The sequence below is a fragment of the Epinephelus moara genome, chromosome 1 (genome assembly GCF_006386435.1).
Source record: "Epinephelus moara isolate mb chromosome 1, YSFRI_EMoa_1.0, whole genome shotgun sequence".
Lineage (NCBI taxonomy): Eukaryota > Metazoa > Chordata > Actinopteri > Perciformes > Serranidae > Epinephelus > Epinephelus moara.
The window spans coordinates 16,297,930-16,321,103 of record NC_065506.1 but is presented as its reverse complement, the minus strand read 5'-3'; the positions used below and the strand labels follow the sequence as shown (position 1 = coordinate 16,321,103).

The 23,174-nt window shown below is 40.2% G+C and overlaps 1 protein-coding gene across 1 annotated transcript in view; it reads left to right on the top strand.

The window, feature by feature from the left end:
- Positions 1–23,174, top strand: part of hcn4 (hyperpolarization activated cyclic nucleotide-gated potassium channel 4) — an 83,462-nt gene that overhangs the window by 38,543 nt on the left and 21,745 nt on the right. The window contains exons 3-4 of the mRNA XM_050045683.1: positions 2,307–2,468; positions 6,393–6,611. Of these exons, the coding sequence (XP_049901640.1) occupies positions 2,307–2,468; positions 6,393–6,611 (381 nt within the window). The remainder of the gene's footprint in view (positions 1–2,306; positions 2,469–6,392; positions 6,612–23,174) is intronic.

Here is a 23,174-nt window from a genome sequence, read left to right as displayed (position 1 = left end):
ATTTAAGACGTATTTGAATATGAGGGGGCTCTCCCCCCCCCCCCCCCCCCCCGCCACATATGTATTAAAACATATTTAGATGGGATGGTCAAGATTGATGCAGTAGAGGCTTTTTATTTTATTTTTTACATTTATTTTTTACAGAAAGATTGGATCCTACAATTCCCACAATGCAACTCCATAGAGTCTTTCATTTGACCCATCTATCAAACTCCAAGTGCCCAGTTTCTTAAATAGTCTTTCTGTTCAAATTTTTTTCAAGCACAAGACGAGATAACCCTGATGACATCACCATGACATCATCAGGGTTATTTTCTCAAACTTTGAAGAGTTCTCCCAGAACCACAAAAAAATATTCAACTAATTTTCACATGCTTTATTACTACCCCAGTGACAAGTAAGCTAATTTTGATGTGTGGAGTGCCCCTTTAATTTTCATCATTTATCAGAGCACGCTAGAGATAAAACAAATTTGGAAAAAACAAATTGAGTAAGACATTTGACATTTTATATCTCTTCAATTACACCTAAATATCCTGCTTATACACTGTAGCATTAGGCATAAAGAGGCAGCTCATTCCTCTCTTCAACAACATATGCAGCTTCCTCATGCGGAGAGCCTGAGGGTAAATGTAATATTGCAATGGTAATTATGTCGAAATCTCAAATGACTGATTTAAATATAATCATTTAGAATGTAAACAATACACTGTGCGCTCGTTTGCTTTATGTCTTTGTTAGTCCTTAATGTCCCAGAAATTGCTGTATTGGAGTTCACATCTTGCTCAGCAAGTTTTTATAGATTTTAAAAAAGCAGTCTGTGTTTTAGAAAACTTCTTCTTCCTGTCTGAAAATACGATTTCACGAATGAAAAATATATCAAGCTCAATGTGGGAGATGGAAAGGGGTACCTCATGATTTATTCATTCGCCACAGAGTGAATTTAACACTTTAATGTTATGGAATGCCATTACGGCTCCAGCAGGAAATTTGGCATCACACTACATTGCTTATTAGATAACATAACTTACTTATGCACTTAAAGAAGACTGACTCCTGAAAATAAAACAATAGCTCACGTTTGCTGTGCAGCTGTGAACAGAAGTGGAGAAAATTAGTGGATTTGGTCAGCTGAGCAGGAAAAGGTGCAACTGAGCGAATGATTCAGCTTAGGTGATGTAAAAGTGCCGAAGGCTAAACATTTTGAACAAGAGCCCAAAGAAAGAAGGAAAGGGACAGAGCAGTAGAGAGACACGTAGAGTTTCAGTGTGTGTGTGTTTGTGTGTTTGTGAGGACAGACAGAGAGTGCGTGAGTGGGGATGTCTCCATCCACTCTGAGAGAGCCTGGCTCCCCTCCTCGCCCGGGCACATTTTCCCGGGCATACCTCTGGCTTCATGCTGGCCTGTTGACGGAGCTAAATTGATGTGATTTGATGGTGCAGCAGCACCCACACTGTCCCGGACAAACACCACACTGATCCCTGCCAGCCTTCTTCTTAACACGCACACAGAGAAAAACACAGATGCGCACTCACATTTGTATGCACTCAGATGGAAACTGAAAAATAAACAAGCTCAGTGCTTTAGGAACAAAGACTGAGATTATAGTTTAGGTGACAATATGATGATGTCTTCATCCTCCTCTTCATCATCACCTACTGCTGAACGACAAAGTGAAGATGGAATATCCCCTCTCAGTCACAAACCCTTAAATGGCGCTGAGTGGATTTTAATAAGGAGTGGAGCGGTTAGCAGTGCACACCGTGGTCTTCAATGGGATTAAGAGGCTTTGAATGGTTGAGGCCATTAAAATCTACACCAGCCCAGAAGTCCTGGAGCGCCTTATGAGTATATTTATCATTAGGATTAACAAACCCAGCCGGTGAACGCTCTCACCCCAGGAGCGCAGCCACCTCTACCCTTGTACCATTATTGTGTTTGGCTGAGCGGCTGATGATAAGAGCGATTCAGCAGCAGGGGAGATAAAGCGCTGGTCCCAGTCTGCTGACCATCCCCAGTGGACCATTCTCAGAACAGCAACATCTGCATCCACCAGCTCATCTGTGTGCGATGTAAAAAGCTACTGGCTAAGCAGTTTGTTATCTAATTGCTAAACCGCAAAGCCTGTGCGTGGTGTGATCAGAAAATAAATTCAGAAGTCATTGAACTGTTGTAGAAGAGGAAAATCTCCCTTGAGGATGTGTGTGTGTTTTGTAATCTGGAGAGATTTCAGGGACTTGACTATCAGTGTGATGAATCATCCTACCCTAACTCGTTGCCTGGTTCCTTCCTCTCCCACCCCTCAGATCTTCCACATGACCTATGACCTAGCCAGCGCCATGGTGAGGATAGTCAACCTGATCGGCATGATGCTGCTGCTCTGTCACTGGGACGGCTGCCTGCAGTTCCTGGTGCCCATGCTGCAGGACTTCCCCGCCGACTGCTGGGTGTCCAAAAATAAGATGGTGGTAAGTGCTTCTCCTGCACCGAGTCCTCCTGCCTCTTGGAATCAGATTATGCCCTGTCTCATCTCATCCGTCAGCTTCAGTAATTATGGTACTAAAACCCTTTAGCATCCCGGGAAAGATTGCCTCGCATATCTGTCATTTTAAGCCCCAAATCAAATATATTTATCTGCTGCGTTTGCCCACACTCATTCAATTTGCTGCTTATTTTTATTTATTTGGAGCTCCTGACATCTGTCCATATTGTGAAAGGAGAGACACACTGAGGCTGTGCAGGGAGCATTGATTTTCCAAGGAGGACAGGCGGCCCTCATTCATTCGATATTGGTTGAATATTGACAGTTTCCAGTAAGCACTCATGCTGTGCTTTAATTTTGCCGCATTGTCAAAACAGCTGCTGTAGAAGAGTCTCTGTTAAAGCCCGGCTCATAATAGAGTTCTCTTTTATTTGCCAATAGAGGCGGACTGTGTCACACCTGATGTGCGACTCTGAATCACCCGCAGCTGATGGCCCTCATGCTAAATTAGCATGTTATAAAAGAGCGTAGCTCCAAAGGAAGCCCAATTGATCTGACATCAGTGAATGCTTCTCTTGTCAGTACAACATACCGATAAATCAACATTTATTTAAGCCATAAGGAATGCAGCCGGAGAGAGCGGCTCTCTTAACTGATGGCTTATCGATACACGTGTCAATGTAGGTGTCAGTAGGGCAGTGGATGGGCTTTTGTGTGGTCTGCAACTCATTTCAATAAAAAACTAAAAAGATGGTGGAATATGAGCTTCTTGGATTGTATAGATTTATTGGCGACATTTCAACCAAGCAGGTTTTCCTCTGTCAATTTAGAGGAGACTGCACTGGTCAATTTTGAGATTCTGGGTTATTTTGCTTCTATAACTTGTCATCTTTCAGACTAGTGGAAAAGAAATGTCCAAAAATACTCATTTAGCTCTTTATTTTAGTTCACATTTTAGCTCCGGATAATGTATGCAAAATGTGCACATTTACTCATTTGCATATTTAGACATATCATATCAGAAAACTTACAAAAAAATAATTGTCTTAATGTAAGCAACAAGCTGCTTAAGTTTATACTTTGATGATATCTATCAGATAGAATTTTTACCCCCTGTACCTGTGGTATCTTGTTTTTGTCTCAAACTGTGTAGAAGAAAGGCCATTTTCTCAAAACAAGTTTTCTGTCATACTGTTGAGTCAGAAATCTCCTCTTCAGTAGCACTTACACTCACCAAATGTTCCAGTTTTATCCCTGTCCATATTCTGGGGTTTTTTACAGAGGATTTTATTCATATATCATTCACAGCATGATTTATGTAACATTTTATTCCTACTTTTCTTATAGCTTTTGACAATATTTTCTGATTCATGGAATAATAAAAAAGAGATAGCTAAAACTCCCTCTTTAAAAACCTTTGACTCTTAATATGTCAACAAAATGAAACAAGAATTTTGAACGTGGCTTTATTCAATGGTTAGATTTCTGTTATGGAAATGTATGAAAATCAGTATAATATTTGATTAGACTATTTGCATATTTAAACATACAACTACAGAAAATTTGTAATACAAACAAAAAATGGAAGGATGTTTCATGGCAATATCTTTTAGTTTAAAGTGTCTCCATTTTATTGCATTCAGCCGTTTAATCTCCATATAATGATCACAGCAGTTCTCTGTCACAATTCTCTTTGTAGAAAAATACACAGCATTATTCTCATTAGAATTTAATACTTATAATACAGGCTGAAATAACTTTTTTTGAAGTAATTTAATGATACAAGACAGACAGAATAATACATTTATAAACAGAAAGATATTTTTAAACGGTGGCAACAAAACAACAAATTCAAAGAAGCCAACTTAGAGTTCTACACAAACCAGCTTCTAGTCAGCGGTATGTTCAGCTCTCCGTGCCAGAACAGATGTCACATGAGTAGTTACATCGCTCAAGGTATGATGCATTTGGTTCATCACGCCTCACTGCCTCCCTGACATGCTCACTTGTTCTATTTAATCATAAGAAACGACAGATGTTGCAAACCACTGTCCCTTGAGATGTTTCACACTTTAGCTAATTTTAGCTTGTTTTCCATACCTGTCTGTGCAGAGATGCACACACTCAGGTGAGGCGGTCTTGCTCAGGGACCTCGTCAGTACTTGGGGATTAAACCAGCAGCCGCTTTGAGCAGCCTTCCAGTTCAACCATCCTATTTGTCTGTTAGTTGTGTGGATTCATTTAGATTAAAACAAAAGGCACACATTCGGCTTATGCGTTGCATGTGGTGACCATTTTTATTATTTTTTTTAAATTCAATTCCCTTCACCACCATAAAAGATGCATTTTACTACTAGTTCAATATGCATAAAGCCAAGTTGCACGGGGATTCTTTTAGGTTACATAATGCTGAGCTGTCAGGCAACATATTGTTAACTGTGGCTCGTCATTAAGATACAGTACAGTATGCATGGATTAGGACTGGATTTGATGTCTTTTTCTGCAGGTTTGCTGTATCTCTTTGTTTTATTCTGACAAACACGGTATTTGAACCTTAAGAACCTTAAGTTTGCAAATGCAGAAATAATACTGTTTGACACAAAGCCACAACAAAACCAGGAAAAAAACCTGTTTGCATTTTCAGAGAAATGTTGCCTTTACTGTTATGTTCTTAAAAACAAGCCCTACTTTTACCTTCACTACCATTAAAGCCTAAAAACCCAGCCTTCCTTTCCTTAAATGTCTTAATACCTCCATTTCAGTGACTCTGGAATATGGGCCCACATGCCAAATGCCTTGTCACAAGATGATTTCATGCAGTTCTGACTAGATTATATTTAGGCATTTTCTACTCCTCATGTTGTTACAGCTCAGAGTCGTGTTTCCAAAACTTCCACAGAGGTTGCACTGGCTGCCTTCCTCGGATTTCCGCATCCACAAACAGCCTCCTTTGCATCGAGGAGTGCAGAGGCCCTGAGATGTGAGGAGGAACACTCATAATGTACTTAGTTTAAAATCCCGCGTGAGGGATGCGGCCTCTCATTAACATCAGAATGGAGTTTGTTTTGTTTCCCACAGTAAACACTGTCTAATTAATTGCATTACGTAGAAGAATGGCTCTCAATGTGACAGAATAACAAATATATCTTTCTGAATTAATTCGAGCCTCGGGGGCAGCCACCTCTCTGATGGAAAGCTCCTCATGTTTCGCTCACATTACCTGCTAGACAAAGAGTTTGTATTGACTCAGTCACGGTTGGTTTGGCTCTGATTAGAATCATTAGGAGACATTTTTTGTCTTCTTTTACAGTAGCTGTCCCATTATCTTGCTGGGTCATCGCTCCTTACCTTTTCAGGAGGGCACTAATAAAATTGCTATCTCTCTCAGCTTTTCCGCCGTGGAAATGAGTTTGAAAGCAATTTGGACATGTCACCCCCAGGAGAGAGTTGATATTGATTTGCCATGAACTACCACCGGGATCTAAAGGAAAAAGGGGCAATTTATCTACAAATGAGAAAACTCACAGAGAAATCACATTTTTCTAAATAGCTGACCTACTTTCTGTCATGCAAGCCTCCAGTGTCTCACGCTCCATCCGCCCATTCTCAGGGCTCTGTTTTAGGCTCTTGCCCAAATGTCTGCTTGCTCCAAATGTTTGCATATTGAAAAGTATGTTTTACCCTGCCATCTGCTCTGTATTGAACCAAGGCAGCCAGAAGTAGACGTCTGCCATTAGTTTTGTCTTAAGTAATTGGATGTGTGTGCGTGTGTGTGAGCTGTCAGGGTACTCATTGACCTTTAATGTGCCATCAACACCCTTATGAGAGAGATAAAGAGTGAGCAAGATAGAAAGATAAAGTGTTCCAATGTACTCACCCTAACTCACCCCATCTCCTCTGTTTCATACAGAACGACACATGGGGACAGCAGTACTCCTACGCACTTTTTAAAGCTATGAGCCACATGCTGTGTATTGGGTATGGCATGTACCCCCCGGTGGGCATGACAGACGTGTGGCTGACCATCCTCAGCATGATTGTGGGCGCTACCTGCTACGCTATGTTTGTGGGCCACGCCACAGCTTTAATCCAATCCCTAGACTCATCTCGACGGCAGTACCAAGAGAAGGTGAGTCAAGATGAAGTGGTGCTGACAGCTGTGTTGTGTAGATTTATTCCGAAGAGTGGACAGTGGCGGTAAGGCAGGGTGCTGGCTCGTCCTCAGTGTAAGGCTCGGCTTTATTTTGTTGTTAATGCAGTAGTGCACCCCAAAGTTGAATTCCCTTGATGTTTGTGCAGCCACTGAACACCCGCTGTCATCTAGGTGTTGCAGGTCCCTCATAACTCTTCCAAAAAAGGGATCAATCATCATCAGAGTCTTCTAAACCAGGGGTATTGAAAGTCTGACACTGAGGGGCCCCTCCTTAGACATATTGAGGTAAATGCCATGTCAACTTTAATGTAAAACAAGAAAAAAGTAGATTAACAAACGTGAACTTTTTAGCCCAAATTTGTTTACATTTTGGCAGATTGGCACCATTGAAAGTGTGGCAGATTAGCTGTAATGAATCCATGAATGTAAGGACAACTATCACTGGATTACTCTGACGCTGAAAAAAGCTGAAGAACATGATGATTCACAGGCGAGTTCTGGGAAAGTGTAAGTCACACTTAATCTATAAATATGTATATCATGTCTGCATGTTCACATCTGACTGAGTTTTAACTTAGAGAGTTCATTTTGATGCAAATTGCAGCAGTTGGGTGCTAAGGGTTTCCCCTTTATTGCCTTTCACCTCATGGAGTACAGTCTCTGTCTCATGTGACATCTCACTTAAACACTTCACACTTAAAGGGTAACTACATCCATTTTCAGAATTCAAACATGTTTCTCCTGTGGTCTCTGAGAACGCAAAAATATAAGTAAACATAAAAGACTCTTTCCGAATCCAAAAACTATGTGTGCTAAAACTCAAATTTGTGATGTCATCAAGTACAAAGTCTTGAGCTGCTCAGAAACAATGAATCATGAAACATGTTTTAGACAACACTGAGAGCAAGGAAAACAAACATTCTGTGGGTTCACAGTATCAGTCCTCCATTCGCTGTCTATGGAGCAGCTCCACACTTTATATCTTGTGACATCACAAGTTTGAGACTTATTTCGCTGGTTTCTGGCTTTAAGAGAGAGTAACTCATGTTCACAAATATTGACTTACTTAACACTTAACACTTAACATTTGTATTTAGGTTTCCCTTTAAAGTTGAGATGAAATGAAAAATGCACTTCCATCCCCTTTAGATCACCTCCTCAGTCATATAAAACAAAATCCAAAAAATAGATTTCTTTGTTTTCTTATATCAATATCCAATCAATGTTCAATCTATAATTTATTCACTTTGAGGAAGGTGGGATGTCTGACAGCTCCAGATTATGCTTAATAGCATTTTACAGTGGACAGCTGCAGCAGCTACAAGGAGCATCATGTCTCCATGACACACCCACTTTTCAGCAATCAAATCAATTTCCTCCCAACATTTTATTCTGCCTGCCTATCCTGTTTCACTAGGAAATATGTCACAATACTGAAACTAGATACTTTTGTAATTAGGGCTTCAACTAATGGTTATTTTATTGTCATTGTTGATTAATCTGTCAGTTATTTTCTAGGTATATAATCAGTTAGTTATGTTGATAGATTTTCAATGTAATGAGTCCCCTGGTCCTGCAGGTGGTCCCCAACAAAATTTCTACTTTATAACAAATTTTAGTTATGGTTATTTTCATGTACTTAAAAAATTTATCTGAAAGTTAAACAAATAAAATCCCAAATCTGAAAACTTTATTTACAAAACCATAGACTGTATATGTGTCTTTAATTACAAAACATAATACAAATATGACATCTTGAGTTGAGTACACAGAGCAACAAAAATCATCTGCTCAATTAAAGGTAAATCAGATTTGATATATGATTGTAATATGTGATGAATATTAATATATGAATAATCCATAAAAATTTAAATAAGCTATTGTATAAATGTAATAGTTCAACATTTTGAAAAGTATAAGTCTTTCTGAGAAGACTTTTTATGTTTTCCTTTCACTTGAGACAACACAGGGTCTGGTCTTGCGCAAGATTTATGATATACATAATATACAGCAAGAAAATGGTGGCAGCCAGTGAAAATATCTTCTCAGCACGGTGCGTCCCCTGGACAATAAACATCATCAGGTTATCATTGACATAAGATATCGATAAGTGGCACAAGCACATTGTTATAATGTAGTGTTATCAAGGGAAAAAACACGGCACAACCCCCGAGACAGTGAAGCATCATCAGGTCATCATCGACATGAGTACATTTTATGAACCTAAAAATATAAGGTTATTGTCTGCCGGCAGTCTCCGGGGACCAGTTGTCAGATCTGTGCAGAGCACAGAACAAAAGTGCAGACAGTATGATAATAACATCTAAAACACAATTTTCACTCCCAGTGGTTTCTGTAACATGAGGAATATTTTCAGCACTAGGTAGGTCATGCAGCACCACTGTCTCAACACAGATTTGTTGTTTACAATGTTGCATTATCAGGGAAAATAATAGGGTATGTCCCCGGAACACCTCCATATTGATTGTGTGTTTTCAGATTGTATCAGGGACGCAGGATGTCTATAAAATGCCAGAAAATGGTGAAAAATGTTAATCAGTGTTTCCCAAAGCCCAAGATGTCATCCTCAAATGTACTGTTTTGTCCACAACCCAAAGATATTCAGTTTACTGTAATATATTAGTAAAAAAAAAAAAAACTAAAAATATTTACATTGAAGAAGCTGGTATCAGAGACTATTTTCTTGAAACATTGCTCAGACTGATTAAACAATTATCAAATTAGTTTGCAATTAATTTAATAACTGACAACTAATCAATTAATTACAGCTCTACTTAAAATACAATTTCAACTGGACTGTAATATGAGAGAAAAATGATTTTCTTTCACAGAAAGCATTTCATATTAGGGCATACTGAGCAAGGTGTCCATCTTCTCAGCCCCTGCAAGCCAAAGTTTTATCTTTGAATGGATGGGTTTTTGCGGTGTTACCATCCATATAGAGGCAGGAACCCCAGCCTCCCCAGTTCAGGGAGAGGAAAGCCCTGACAGCTGGCTGTGAAGGCCGAGCAATGTTCCACAGTGCCATGCCCTCTGTGGGCCCAGCGTGGGCGATAATGAGCTGAGCGGCGAGGCTGCCACATTGCCCACCGTCTGTGGCGAGGAGGAGACAGGAGAGGATGACCTCCAGGGAATGGAGGCAAAGGCTCCAGAGACCCCACCCAAATGAAACAGAGAGAGTGGGAGTGAAAGAGGGCAGAGAAAAAAAGAACCAGGCAGCCAGACGAGCAGAGGAACAGATTAGCTGACGTAATGGGTGCGTGTTACATCTTCAAAAGGAGAGAAAGAGCACTGGATAAATTAACACCTCACTAATCTTGGGGTGAGCAACAAAGAGACTGGTTTTCCACCAGATTCTCACCAGCTAAAAAAGGGTGAAGAATCCAAAAAGTAACACATGCAAGAAGTTACATGACTAATGCTGCAGATCTGAGTAGCTGTTTAATGAAAAGGGAGCAAGCCGTCTCCCCGCTCAGCACCCTCCACTCGTCTGCTGCTCTGCTTTAGAGATGCCTTGCTGCCAAGTAGACTGAACAGCTGGCCTGTCTCAGCACCAGTCAGCATGTGGTACCAAAGCCATTTGCTGCCGTTTCTGGGATCACCCCCTAAGGCGCCTTAAGAATCCCCCAGCCAGCTAAAAAGGCTCCCCTGTGCTCCCACAGCTTCCCACGGTGCCTGCCTGCAGAAAGGTTATTACTGCAGACTGCAATTAAATTTTAAGAGTGCAGATTCTCTCATTTATCTTTCCACATGCCTCAGTGATAAGGTGCTCTCTGGGTGCACTGTCACTGCGTGCTCATCTGGCTGTGGGAGCCAGATAGTAGTCATTTCTACTCCACTGTACTATCCCCACTCTTCTTCGCAGCTTATCAGGGTTAGTTCCTTCAAAGACATAAACCTTTTTGTCATTGGCCCTCACATCAGTTGTGTGACAATGGGATCTGCTTCCTGGAGATTTCGCTCTGCTTTTCCGTGTTAGACTAATACCATAATCCATGCACTCAAGAAGTGGACAATCCATTGGTCAATCCCTGGAGTTTTGAGAAGGCAGGTGGCTGTTTTCAGATGGCCATTGGGCCGCCGTGACAGGGACAGCTGTTCCTGTCTGCTGGGACTCAGCCTCGAGAGAAATCTGCTAACTGAGACACTACCAACACATCATACAGCAAGTTATCATACACACCTGTCTGTTAGACTGAGTGATTCTGTGCTGTCTCATTAGCTGAAGTAAGGTGCGGTGGCTCTGTGTAACATCTTTAAGAGTCACATCTCTTACAACAACCAAGCTAAGATGTGATGGAAGGGCGATTGTACTTGACCTTTAATAATCCATGCAGAATGTGAGGATGGTAATATAGCAGAAACTGGTTAAATATAAACTACTTGATAAAAACAAACAGTGATGCAAATGCACAGCAGCACATTGGTTAACATATTGGGTTAACTGTATATCAAGGCACGCTGCATTATTAAAAAAAGTCCACTGCTTTGAAATATCAAATAGAAACACTGTTCACTGAAAAAAAAGTCTCTCTTTAGATATTTGCATAATGCGTGGTAGGTACTTTAAATAATAGCATGTGCGTTTATATTAATCTGTGCCCTCCTGTCGGGGTACTTTTATGAGTGTTATTGAACTCACAAACTCAGTCTCAGAGTGGGTACTTGAAGTACAAGGACACTGGGAGGCTCTAATTCTCATCAAAACCAGTGTGTACGTGTAACACATTAAATGAAACAGGACTGCACAAAGTGGTTGTTTGCGTTTTTAGTCAGTCCTGAAAATAAAGAAGGGAAAAAAATAACTTTCAACTATCAAAAGCATGTTTACCCACTGCTCTGCCATAAAATGTATTTTTCATCTCGGCCCCATGCACCGCCTTTGTTGGTTTCTAAACATCACAGTGTTCAGAGGCACTTTTAATACTTAATTTGGCGTGCTGACTCAACACATGCATAGCTGATGTCGCAGATTACAGACCGTGAAATATGAAGAATTAGACATTTTGACTCATTAGCAAGTGCTGGAAAAAGCCACCAGTCTCTTTTCTGTTGGCAAGCTGAAATGGATCTCTGTAGTTTGCAGTTTGGAGTTTTTGTGTTCACAAGCCAAATGTGCCCATGTTGATATTCCAAAGATGCTGTCAGCAACACTATAAAAGTGCATCATTTGCATACACCACCAGTCTGAGAAGTGGCATGAATTGTCTGATTTATCTGCAATGTAGACAATATGCAGCCCCATAAATAACTGCTGTGTGTTTTGATAGTTGGGTTTGTTACACAGCAATTACAAAATTCAAATGCAGATGGAAGTATTTAAATAGAAATTAACATTAGCTACCATGGAGCTGTGTTACAGTTGCACTGTGTATGGCATTTGACCTGAGTCAGCTAGTAGGTAAACAGCCGATGGGCAAAAACACAAATTGACACCCTGCTGTCACAGAGAGGAGATACTGACTACTGTTTGGTTAGCAAAATGACTCAAAAAGCAGATCAGTGTTGAGCTGTGCAGCACCATCATCACATTAAAATGCCTCATGCTGTTTTTGATGTGACACAGGCTCTGCATTCATCCACTGTAAATGAGCTGTAAGAAATAGAGCATGGAGCTCTCATGCACGTGGCTGTATAGCCAATATGTGAGGCCATCTGTCCAGTTGGCATGCAGAGGTGATGTCCAGGTAACGGTTACATTTAGACAGGAAACAAATGAGTGAAACCCCTCAGGGAGACTATGATGAAGGAAATCAGTCTATAAAGGAATCTCAGAAGACTACAGGCGGAAAATAGGAAAGGAGGGAGAGAAAAAAAGCTCTGCCCTCGAAGATGGTGGAAATTATCATCAGAAAGCCTGGGTATAATCTTTTCTGAATAGAATTCTATTACAATGTGGCACCATGTGATAAATGCCCGGGCTGTCAGAAGCTAGCAAGCAGGCTTAAATGAGCTCTTAAATAGGAATCAGGCAGCCTGTTAACTGTTACACAAAGTAGAGAGCCCAACAATCACACTAAATACTAAGGATTGGAGTGTGGCTCCCACTGAGATGAAAAACAGCTTTATTAGATTCATTTCCACTCTGCTAAAAATATATGCCTGATGCCAGTCTTTTGCTGTGTGTAAACAGAGCCTGTGGGTGCAGAATATTAAAGCGTGTGCATTTTCTACCTGTTTGCAACTCAATTTGTTGCAGATGTACCTGACAGCATGGGTTAGCTTGGTTCCATTTTAGATCTGAGGAAAAGAGACAGGTTAAAACTGGACCTGGTGCAAGCTTTTCCTAAGCCCTTTACTACTCAGTGAGTCCCATACAGTAGCACCACCACAGCGTGGCCAGGGGTAGCCATGGCCATAGTATATATCATGGTATGGTATGGTATGGTATCTATCTATCTATCTATCTATCTACAGAGTATATTCATAGGCTATATAACATAGAGTATAAAACAGGATTGTTGTGGAATTGAAAATGTTAAGTCTTCGCACATCAGATAATTAGTAACATCAACATTAAAATAGGAAACCATCAGTATGCCAGTCCTTAAAGAAGTATTTCACTGCTGGAGAGATGGTCTTAAAACCGTCTTTGCAGTAGAAAGATGCAAATACTTTTGAAACTGGTGCTAAGGGCCGTGGCATTTGCTTTTGTTCAAGAGGTAGAAAACCCACAACTACCAGAATGAACTGCACCGGAACAGTAAATGTTTCCACTGGTGCATGATGCAATGTGAGCTGTCTTACCAAAAATAATATGGCAGCTGGCTGGCAACAAACAATCTTGTATTACAGTTAAACAATGAGCTAGAATATGTTTCTGAAGACATTTAAGGTAAGAAATAGGCAACACAGTAGCAGAATACTGGTTCATAGTGCTGCTTAGTTTTACAGATTGATCTGACTATAATCAGCCTTCATTGCCACAATACAGGAAACAGTATGGCGCCCACGTCCTGTTCACAAACACTTTTCTTTTTATTTAAGCTAAACAGGGCACTGAAATATGTTTCTGATTTTTTTTTTTTTTTACAAGAAATTGGCAATGTAGTAACATAATCTCGATCTAGATTTACGGATGATCTGAGTTTGTATGAGACAGAAAGAGGTGTGGCTGTCTTTTGATCTGCTTTCATATTCTTTGTTTCAGTGGTAGCAGCGAGCAGACAAAAATGAGGAAGTACAATCTATAGTTTGACCAACAGCCCAAGAGCCAGCAGAAACCCACAGGGTGACACAAATGTGTCATCCAGCAGATTCTCTGCAGCAAATCAGCAGGGAGATCTGGACATGGGCAAGATGGAGAGAAGTTTACCATAGTTCATATTCACAGACTATCTACATTGTGATGACATAAAGCGGGTTGAAAACCATCAAATATTCCTTTAACTCATACTGACATAGTTTTCAACTAGTCTGTATACTACAACAGCATAATAAAATTCCTAAAATTCAGTTATAGCTTCTGGTTTTGGTGTGCCACCCTAAGACTTTCAGCGGCCCCATCTGGCCACCTCTAGGGGCGCCACTGCTCCCATGTGTCAGAGGTGCAGATTGAAGGTCATAGGGTGCTTTTTGGTATTTTAGTAACATTTTCAAATAGTGATACACACTGCAGTATTTATTTTTCTGAATGCCCTGCTCATTGAGTTGAGTTCAGTTGTACCAAATTGTGCTCTGACATGGATTATTTTATTTTTATTAAATTGTAAAAAACTAATGATTATTTTTATTAGTGATTGTTCTGACAATCAAATTTCACATTAAAAGATCAATTGTTAATCTCTTAAATAGGACAACAGTGACTAAAAGGAAACCCCAAAATATTCAGTTTACAATAATAATAAATAGAAAAAGCAGCAAATTCCCTCATTTTTACCCCTCATTCAATCTATTGTTTGGCAATTGTTGATTATTCTTCAAATTGTTTCAGCACTGGATATCTCTCAGTAAAATATGACTCATTTTGTATCATAATACCCAAGTAATAGCATTAGTCAATAATCTGTTGGGGTGTCTCATCCCCTCATTGAACCCCTGTATTAGCCCACGAGCAGTTATGCTGCACCACAGTCTAAAACACTGTGAGCTAGAATGGGTTAAGCATCTGCCAAATTCCCTCAAGGATTCCTCTCTCTTGTCGCAGGCATGTTGAGAACCATTATCACACAAAGAGAATTACATCTCTCCAGATTGGGGGCACAAGATGGCTGCACATGTGACTGTGCATACAGGGTACGCCTGCCACTCCAGCTCTTTGTAAGCCTCTGCTTATCTCTCACTATGGCCCTCTGCAGTGGAAATGTATACAGAGATGGGGATGGAGCCACCAAACAAAAGAGATAATCTCCTTCATTTGTAGGTGACTTGTGATCCATGTTGTCTTACTTACTTTATAGAAGCTCTCTGAGCCTTTGGAGCATTTCCTCCTCTCAGGTTTTTAATAGTATATTATTAACATTATTCAGCGTGGGATAACTGAGTGATGTTCTGTTTGTTGTTGGTAGTTAGTGATGAAATCAGGGATGCCCAGGAGGGACTTGAATATGAGTAGCATGTTGTGGCATGCCAGTCCCAAATGGCTTTAGAAGGAAATGGCATGGGGTGCTGCAGCCCCTCCCCTCTAAGTCAATAATTAACACATGGCAATTAAACATGGCTCTTTGGGGAATAGTTAATAAGAGGCCCAAAGCTGATTATTTGTGGGTGAAGAGACTCTAGAGATCTTTTGTTCCCCCACTTCAATCCCCCAATCAAGACCTTTGGAAATACAGTAAATAGTCATCAGAGGAGGACTTTATTTGGACTTACGGATTTGTCATTTTCTTCACAAAAAGAGGAAAAATGTATTAACATCGTCAGGGAACTAATTAAACACTCAATTTTACTATTTTCCTTATTTAACATATTATGTCCTCAAAATGCTTTAAAAAGTCCTTGTAAGACAAAGATGTAGGCTTCATCCAACAATAGCAATAACTTTGTGGTGCCTTGTCGAGGTTAAGTCATGATTTCCTCATACAATCGACCCAAGGACACAGCTGTCAACATGTTGAGGAGCTTAAGTCTGATTCTGCCTTACAGTAAGAGCCGTTCTCATTAGTCTGGACCTGACTGATGGCATTAATCTAAACCCTGTTACATTCCCTTTTCCTCCCTGTCTGCCACACAACTTTTGCTGCTGAGTCAAGGACTGTTGACATGCCCCGGAGGTAATGTAATACTACAACCCAAACCAAATAAGAAGTGCTACCAATGTCAGTATGCTGTATATTTAATATCACGGTAAATTTATGCTTTCTGCAGCATCTGCAGAGCTCATGTCAAGATTGTCAGTCCTACAGATGTAAAGTACTTTATTAGATAGGTAGTGGCAACATTTGTGAAGAGCAAGGGAATTTCCTTCTTTAAGTAGGGGAGGATGCACCATGCAGACCATTAACCAATCATTTCTTCTTAGCTAGCTTTGGCCTAATTATATCACTAAATAATTAGGGATGTCTCAGTCTAGTTTTTTTTTGCCCCTGATCCGGGTTATTTTATTCTGAGTATCTGCCGGTACTGAGTCCTGATTCGGTACTTCTATTTGCCTAGATAATTTAACTGCACAGCAAACACTTCAAGTACTTTAAAGTTATTAAAATCAACCCAATGTATAGCCTATACATAATAAGTATGAAATAACAAACCCCTACTTTAATATTTCTTGCCTTGTCGCTGTCTTGAGGGAGTTTCTCTGTCCCTTTACAAAACTATTCTCCAGTGTTTGTTGATTCGTTGCAGCCTGTGTCTGAGTTACCTGAATGAACAATATTCATTTGAGTGTTTATTTATTTATTTATATTTATATTTCATCTGAACATCTTTTGCGAAGCTCAGGCCACATTAATATATTACCCTTATTTGCTTTTTGCTCGAGGGGCTTTTGTTTCACTTGCAGTGGGGTGGTGAATGTGGTTGTCATCAGTTCTGCAACACTGTCTGTCTCTACCACGAGCAGGACAGTGAAACACCATACGTCATAGCTGAAAGCAAAGACAAGAGATTCACACACTGGGCTTAAATCAAACAAGTGTATATAACTTTGGCATATAACAAAATTAAACAATCTCATACTGCGTTTTCTTTTAGACCTGTGGTGTTTCTCAGCAGGCAGGGCTCAGCCCCAGCTATTCCACACACAGGACCTTAGCAGAGGAGAACAGAAAACGGAGAGTTTACACAGCTACACTTGTTGCATTGCTGTGCATGAAAGCACCTGTGTGACAGCTGCAAACAAAGGATCGGACAGAGCTCATTTAGCTCCGTATAGCCGATCCCAATCAGTTAAAAAATGACTTGATCTTTGAGATAGGATTGGGACATCCCTGTTAGTAATACAACACCAAATGATCAATAAATTACATGTACTTACTACCCTTAGCAATTAGGAAGGTGAGTTGGCTGTGCTGGTTAGCCAGCAGATGTACTGCTGTTGTTTATTTTGATCGCCTTCCCATGTGTGATTATTGTACAAATTTTAAGGTGTATATTAAAATGTCTCATGAGGTCCCTGGAAGACCATATGCATTTATGCCGTACGAAAGAAACTTCTAATGCAGACTTTATGCAATGAAAATAAATGTTTACATCCATGCTAGCAGCTCTGTGAAGCTGTACTCAGAGACAGAGGTGCTCTAATCTAAATGCTATGCTCACAATGACGGTGCTAACATGCTGTGTGAATGGTATCAGGTAAGATATGTAGTGATTTGCGTATCTCTCAACAAATGACATGCTATGTTGTCATTTTATAAGACCACCTGTCTCACAGCAGCATAATACTTAGCACAGTATATAATCAGTTTTCCATGCACATTCCCAAACATGAGACTGAGCTTTCCTCCAACACATACATCACAAACAAAGCAGGTGGAGCATTATCTATAACATGCTTGGCTAATTATTCTGTTGCCCATTTTTTATGCACACATTTGTGGGTGCAAATATTTAAGACTTCAGTTAGCCTCATTGTATGACCCATAGCTTTTGACCATGCAACACAAGGTTATAAAGTAGGAGACAGAAAACAGTGGAGAAAAATAAATGTTTAGAAAGTATAATTAAGTGGCTGACATCTCTGTTGGGAAATGAATTATTCATATTTTATTTGGTAAAAATTTGCATCTGCTTGGAGAACTGCATGAGAGAGATGGGAATTGGGGAAAAATGAAAAGCATAATAAAAGGGTAGAGGGACAGAAAGAAAAAGAAACGTACAAACGGGAAACAGACGAAAGAATGGCCATGAGGAGAGAGATCACTCAGAAACTAAAGGAAGAGAAAGGATTTATAAAATGAAAGAGCATTAAGATGCAATTCTGTATAGCTCAGTGGGCAGAGTATGCTGAGACTATAATATTGCCAAAGCTGGAAGTTAATAGGCTCACCCCCCCCCCCCCCACACACACACACACACACACACACTAAAACCTCCCTACTGTAACATACTTAGAGGATGGTAAGTTACAGTAAGGTACTTACAGTATATACAGAGACACGGTTCAAGATGGAGAAGAGTTCTTTTTTATGTAAAGGTCCAGTTTGTTGGATTTAAGGGCTTCCATTGGCAGGATATTATAGAGGATATTGTAAAAGATATTCATAACGGTGTTTTCATTAGTTTGTAGTCACCTGAAAATAAAAATGGTTGAATTTTAATTCCTTAGCATGAGCTGCTAATATCTACATACTGAGCTTGTTCTACAGTAGCCTGGAATGGACAAACCAAACAATGACTCTGGATAGACCCACTGTTAGTTCTCCTACTACAAGCATGTCCAAAGTCCAGCCTGGGGGCTGACTCTAGGCGGCCCTCGGCTTATCTTTCAAAATATACTATAAGTGGCACAATACTGGTTAATCAAGCAAGATCTCTTTGCATTTTCTTTCCATTCACCTTTCGATGGCAGGACTATTATTCTGTTTGCAGACATGCACCAAGAACGAACTATGCCAGTGTAACTGATGTGTTTTCACAAACAGATAGTAAACAAGTAAATGGAACAGTTACTGTACCAAACAGTTTCCTGCTAGGTAGCCGACATGGCCACAGCAAAGAAATGCTTTCAGAAGCAGTTGAAAGGTGAATACTTATTCACTGAAAGATGAAACAGTTGCATCCTATTTGTATGTAATTTTTCATTTTATTTTATTTCCAGCACCCATTCAAAAAAGTTTGGACACCCCTGGTCTAGATGCCACTAAATCCGACACACCAGACCTTAACTGCTTGCAGATCAGGATAGCAGAAGCAGCAACACTCATATTTTGTTTTTCCATCAGGATGCTCAGAGCAGAGGATCCACTGTCTACTAGCTAACTGTCACTAAACCCTGGACGACATGGGGAAGTGCAGATTCAGTGAAAATTGGCTGTTTAACCAAGATTTAGTGTCATGGCTGAAACCAGTAGAAGGCAGTGGATATAAGGCTTGGTGTATTTTGTGCAAAAAGTTTCGTCAAACTTGGCACGATCAGAATCCTACATGCAGAGTGAGGAACACAAAAACGCCAAGTCATCCTTTATGTTACAAAAACATTTGGGCAAAATTGTTGGGCAAAATGATCTTGTTTCATGCTTTTATTTTCTTCTTCGATTTTAATAATTGAAAAATTAGTCTTAAATTTCCAAGTGGCATTAAAAAAGTCTTAAAAAGTCTTAAATCTAACTTGCCTTAAATTGTAGGAACCCTGTGTAAATATCACAAACAAATCAACATTAAAATTCATCATCAAGAGCCAAACTAAAACCAAAACTCTTGATACCATTCTCATCTGTCTGTTAAATATAAAGCTATAGCTAGGAGCCTGGTAGCTTAGCGTAGCACAAAGATTGGAAACAAAGGGAAACAGCTAGCATGACACCGTCAACCTACCAGCACCTCAAAACTCACTAATTAACACATCATATCTTGTTTGTCTATTCTGTTTTAAGATAGTTATATGACTGGTGTTTGGTCAGGCACTGTAACTTCCTGGAGTCTTATTGTTGCCAGACTTTGCTGATTGCCTGAGCTTTAGACAAAGCCAGACTAGCTGTTATGCCCTATGCTAAACTAACTTGTCAGGCTGCTCGTGGTTGCCATAGAAATATGAAAGAGGTATGAATCTTTTGATGTAACAATTTAGCATATTTCCCAAAATGAAGAGCTACAAGCAAGCAAGAAAGAAAGACTCAATCTAATGGTTCTCATCGGCTACTTCTACAATCCCCCCTACCCCCTTCGTAGCCTGAACCTCCTGGTTTTCAGAGTGCAGCGAGGGAGGCTGATGGTGGAATGATTACCTCCTTAATGCTGACTATGATTTGATTTAGCCAAGTAGAGCAGGGGAGCTGGGATCTTCCTGGTGGCAGTGTAATGGCGGCTGTGGAGCAATAAGATAATTTCCCATCACAGGGGGTGTTATCAGCCCATCACAGCATCAAGAGAGCGCCGGCCCCCCATGGTCGGCGTCTTTACATCCCTGTCAGCTCCTCCTCTCAGACATAGCAGTGATTAGTAAATATGCTTTGACTGAGACACTGAGCCACTGTATGCAGACAATATAAAAGCAATAAGACATTATCTTGCATTTGTTCACTTGACTAATGCCCTTTCATGCTGAGAGAATCAAATTGTAACATGCTGCAGAGCTGAGGATAAATGGTTGTTTTTTTTTAATGAATGTTTAAAAAAAAAAAGGGTTGAGACATTCATAAGGAGATGATAATCCACGCCTTTGAAACAGAGCGCCATGCTGTGGCATGTCTAATGCAGGAGACATAAAGACATTAGACAAGATGCAGAATGTGGGTTACACCTGTCATCTTCACCCAGGCGTCACACACAGACAAGCACATCTTTGCTGCAATACGCTGCGGCTAATGGGACTGCAGCTGGAGATGTCTGCGATTGTTTTCTAGAGCTTTCCGTCTTTCGGAGCAGAGGAGGAAAAGTTCCTCTCTGTGTAAGGATTCTATTTCATCATCAGATCAGTAAATGCTCAATTTTATGCCAAAGGGATTGTGGGGGATAAAGACTCAAACCCTTACCCCATGACAGAACTCATCCATCTCTCCACAGACGCACAGAGACCGGATATGTAAAAGATTCTTTTCACATCTTATTCTTGCCTCTGCAAGTATTTAACTTCACGCAGCATTGACACTTATAAATTGTCTAATATTTCACTTAACATTGCTAAAAGGTGAACCAATATTTTAAGTATATCAGATGTGTTGAACATACACTATGATAGTTCACTTAATCGGCCTTATGTGCAACATTTCTTGCTGTAGACTGTGTGCGTGTGTTTTCATATGCACACATTATACCCTTGCACCTGCATATATATATGTATACCTTGTAGTGTTTATGAATGTCTTTGTGCAGCTACAGTGCATTACAAATCACAATTACAAGCTGGGGTATGCAACAGTTTGTAGCTAACCGGTCACAGTCGAGGGAGCTGTGTCATCTATATGCACAGACTGACTCCAGACTGTTTTCTTTGTCTGTGAGGGACTCGAAAGGCTCTGGTCAAACACAACTAAAATCCATTTGAATTTGGCAAAGAGGGGAGGAAAAAGAGAACATTGCAGGAGTGAGCATTGTAGAGGCTTACAAACACAGCACGGTGCCAGTCAGACTCATTCCAAAGTGGTTATACAGTAGTTTAGTCCGACTGCATGTTTTATAACACTGGATTCTAACCCGCGTATGTGTTTCCTTCCAACTCCACTCACATCTCTTGATTTTCAGGAAGCCTGACAGCTTTCCTGCTCCCCCAAAAAACAATCTGACTTGCAGGAGACAGCTGTCCTTATTTACTGTGCTACATTTCCAAAAGATTGTCCTTTTGATGATCTCCTCCAAGATTAGTGGTGACTAGGGTAGTAGAGTGGGATAACAAAGAGGGAGACATCTGAGGTCAGCCGTGTCGTTGAGTGGTAAGGCTGTTGGCAGCGTAGAATTGGTGATCAAAGAGCACCTCCAGCATCGCCCTATGAATGGTTAATTTCTTCTTTTTTTCCTACTTTTTTTTTCTTTCACTGAGGGTCAAGGATTCTACATGTTATTATTCCCGAGGTGCTCTCAGTGTGCTTTGATCTGCATCTCTGCTTCCTATACTGTAGCATCAATGAAAGTCCATACATTTTAATTTTATTTTTAACAAGCTACATAAAGACTGGAAGATGCAGACACACACGCGCAGTATTTACTGTAAAACATACAGTAAATAAACTGCTAAGTGTTTGTTGCTAGCTTCAACACACAACATGTATGTTAGTTCAACTGCAGTCATGTCCTACATTAATATGCTCATACTAAATACTTAACATATTTCTGTTTTTCTTGGTATGACTGCTTTTAGTTGCAAAGTACGATTGTAAACCTATCACATACTTACACACAGTAACATTTAATAACACACACAAGTACATACATTGACATACAGTAAAGGCACTCCATCTATCTCTCTAGTGTGTTATCCTAATGTACATGCACATCTATTTTTCTTGTTCTTGTCTTCTTCCTTGTTTTCCCTACTGCTTCTTTTCTCACCTGTCACTGGTTTAAACCACTGACTGTATAAAAAGTTGGACAATGCGTCTCCACTTACTCCCACCGTATAAAAACGATGACAAAAAATCCTGGACATGGCCGCTGTTGCCTTTCACTGTTGGCATCACTTGGAGCCAGAGTCTCCACAATAGCGATCTCGAATCGTGAGCATGGCGCCATTAATCATGAGCACAACGATTGACACACAGCTGTCAATCATGACGTCAAACCCCTTTTCATGACATCAAATAACTAATTAAAACCAAACTTGGAAATGAACACTTGAACATACATCAGTGTGATAAAAACCACCCAAAATGGCAGAAACCATCTTTGGGATAAATTTATTTGACAGGTACTTTGAACATTTTGACCAATATTCCATCCGCTAACGTTGAGGGGGTGGGGTTTATGACCTATACTGCAGCCAGCCATCACCAGGGGGCGATCAAGATAGTTTGGCTTCACTTTCAGGAAGCTGTCATGGTGTCCATCTTTATTATACAGTCTATAGATTAAATGCATTATTTGGATTTGTAATGACATCATTCCTTTGCTTCTTTCTCTCACTTTCTACTTTGTAGTAGTAGTCAAGGGTCAAAATACACCCCAGACTAAGACACTACAGTATCCTGAAGGGTCAAAATACACCCTAGACTAAGACACTACAGTATCCTGAAGAGTCAAAATACACCCCAGACTAAGACACTACAGTATCCTGAAGGGTCAAAATACACCCCAGACTAAGACACTGCAGTATCCTGAAGGGTCAAAATACACCCTAGACTAAGACACTGCAGTATCCTGAAGGGTCAAAATACACCCTAAGACACTACAGTATCCTGAAGGGTCAAAATACACCCTAGATTAAGACACTGCAGTATCCTGAAGGGTCAAAATACACCCTAGACTAAGACACTGCAGTATCCTGAA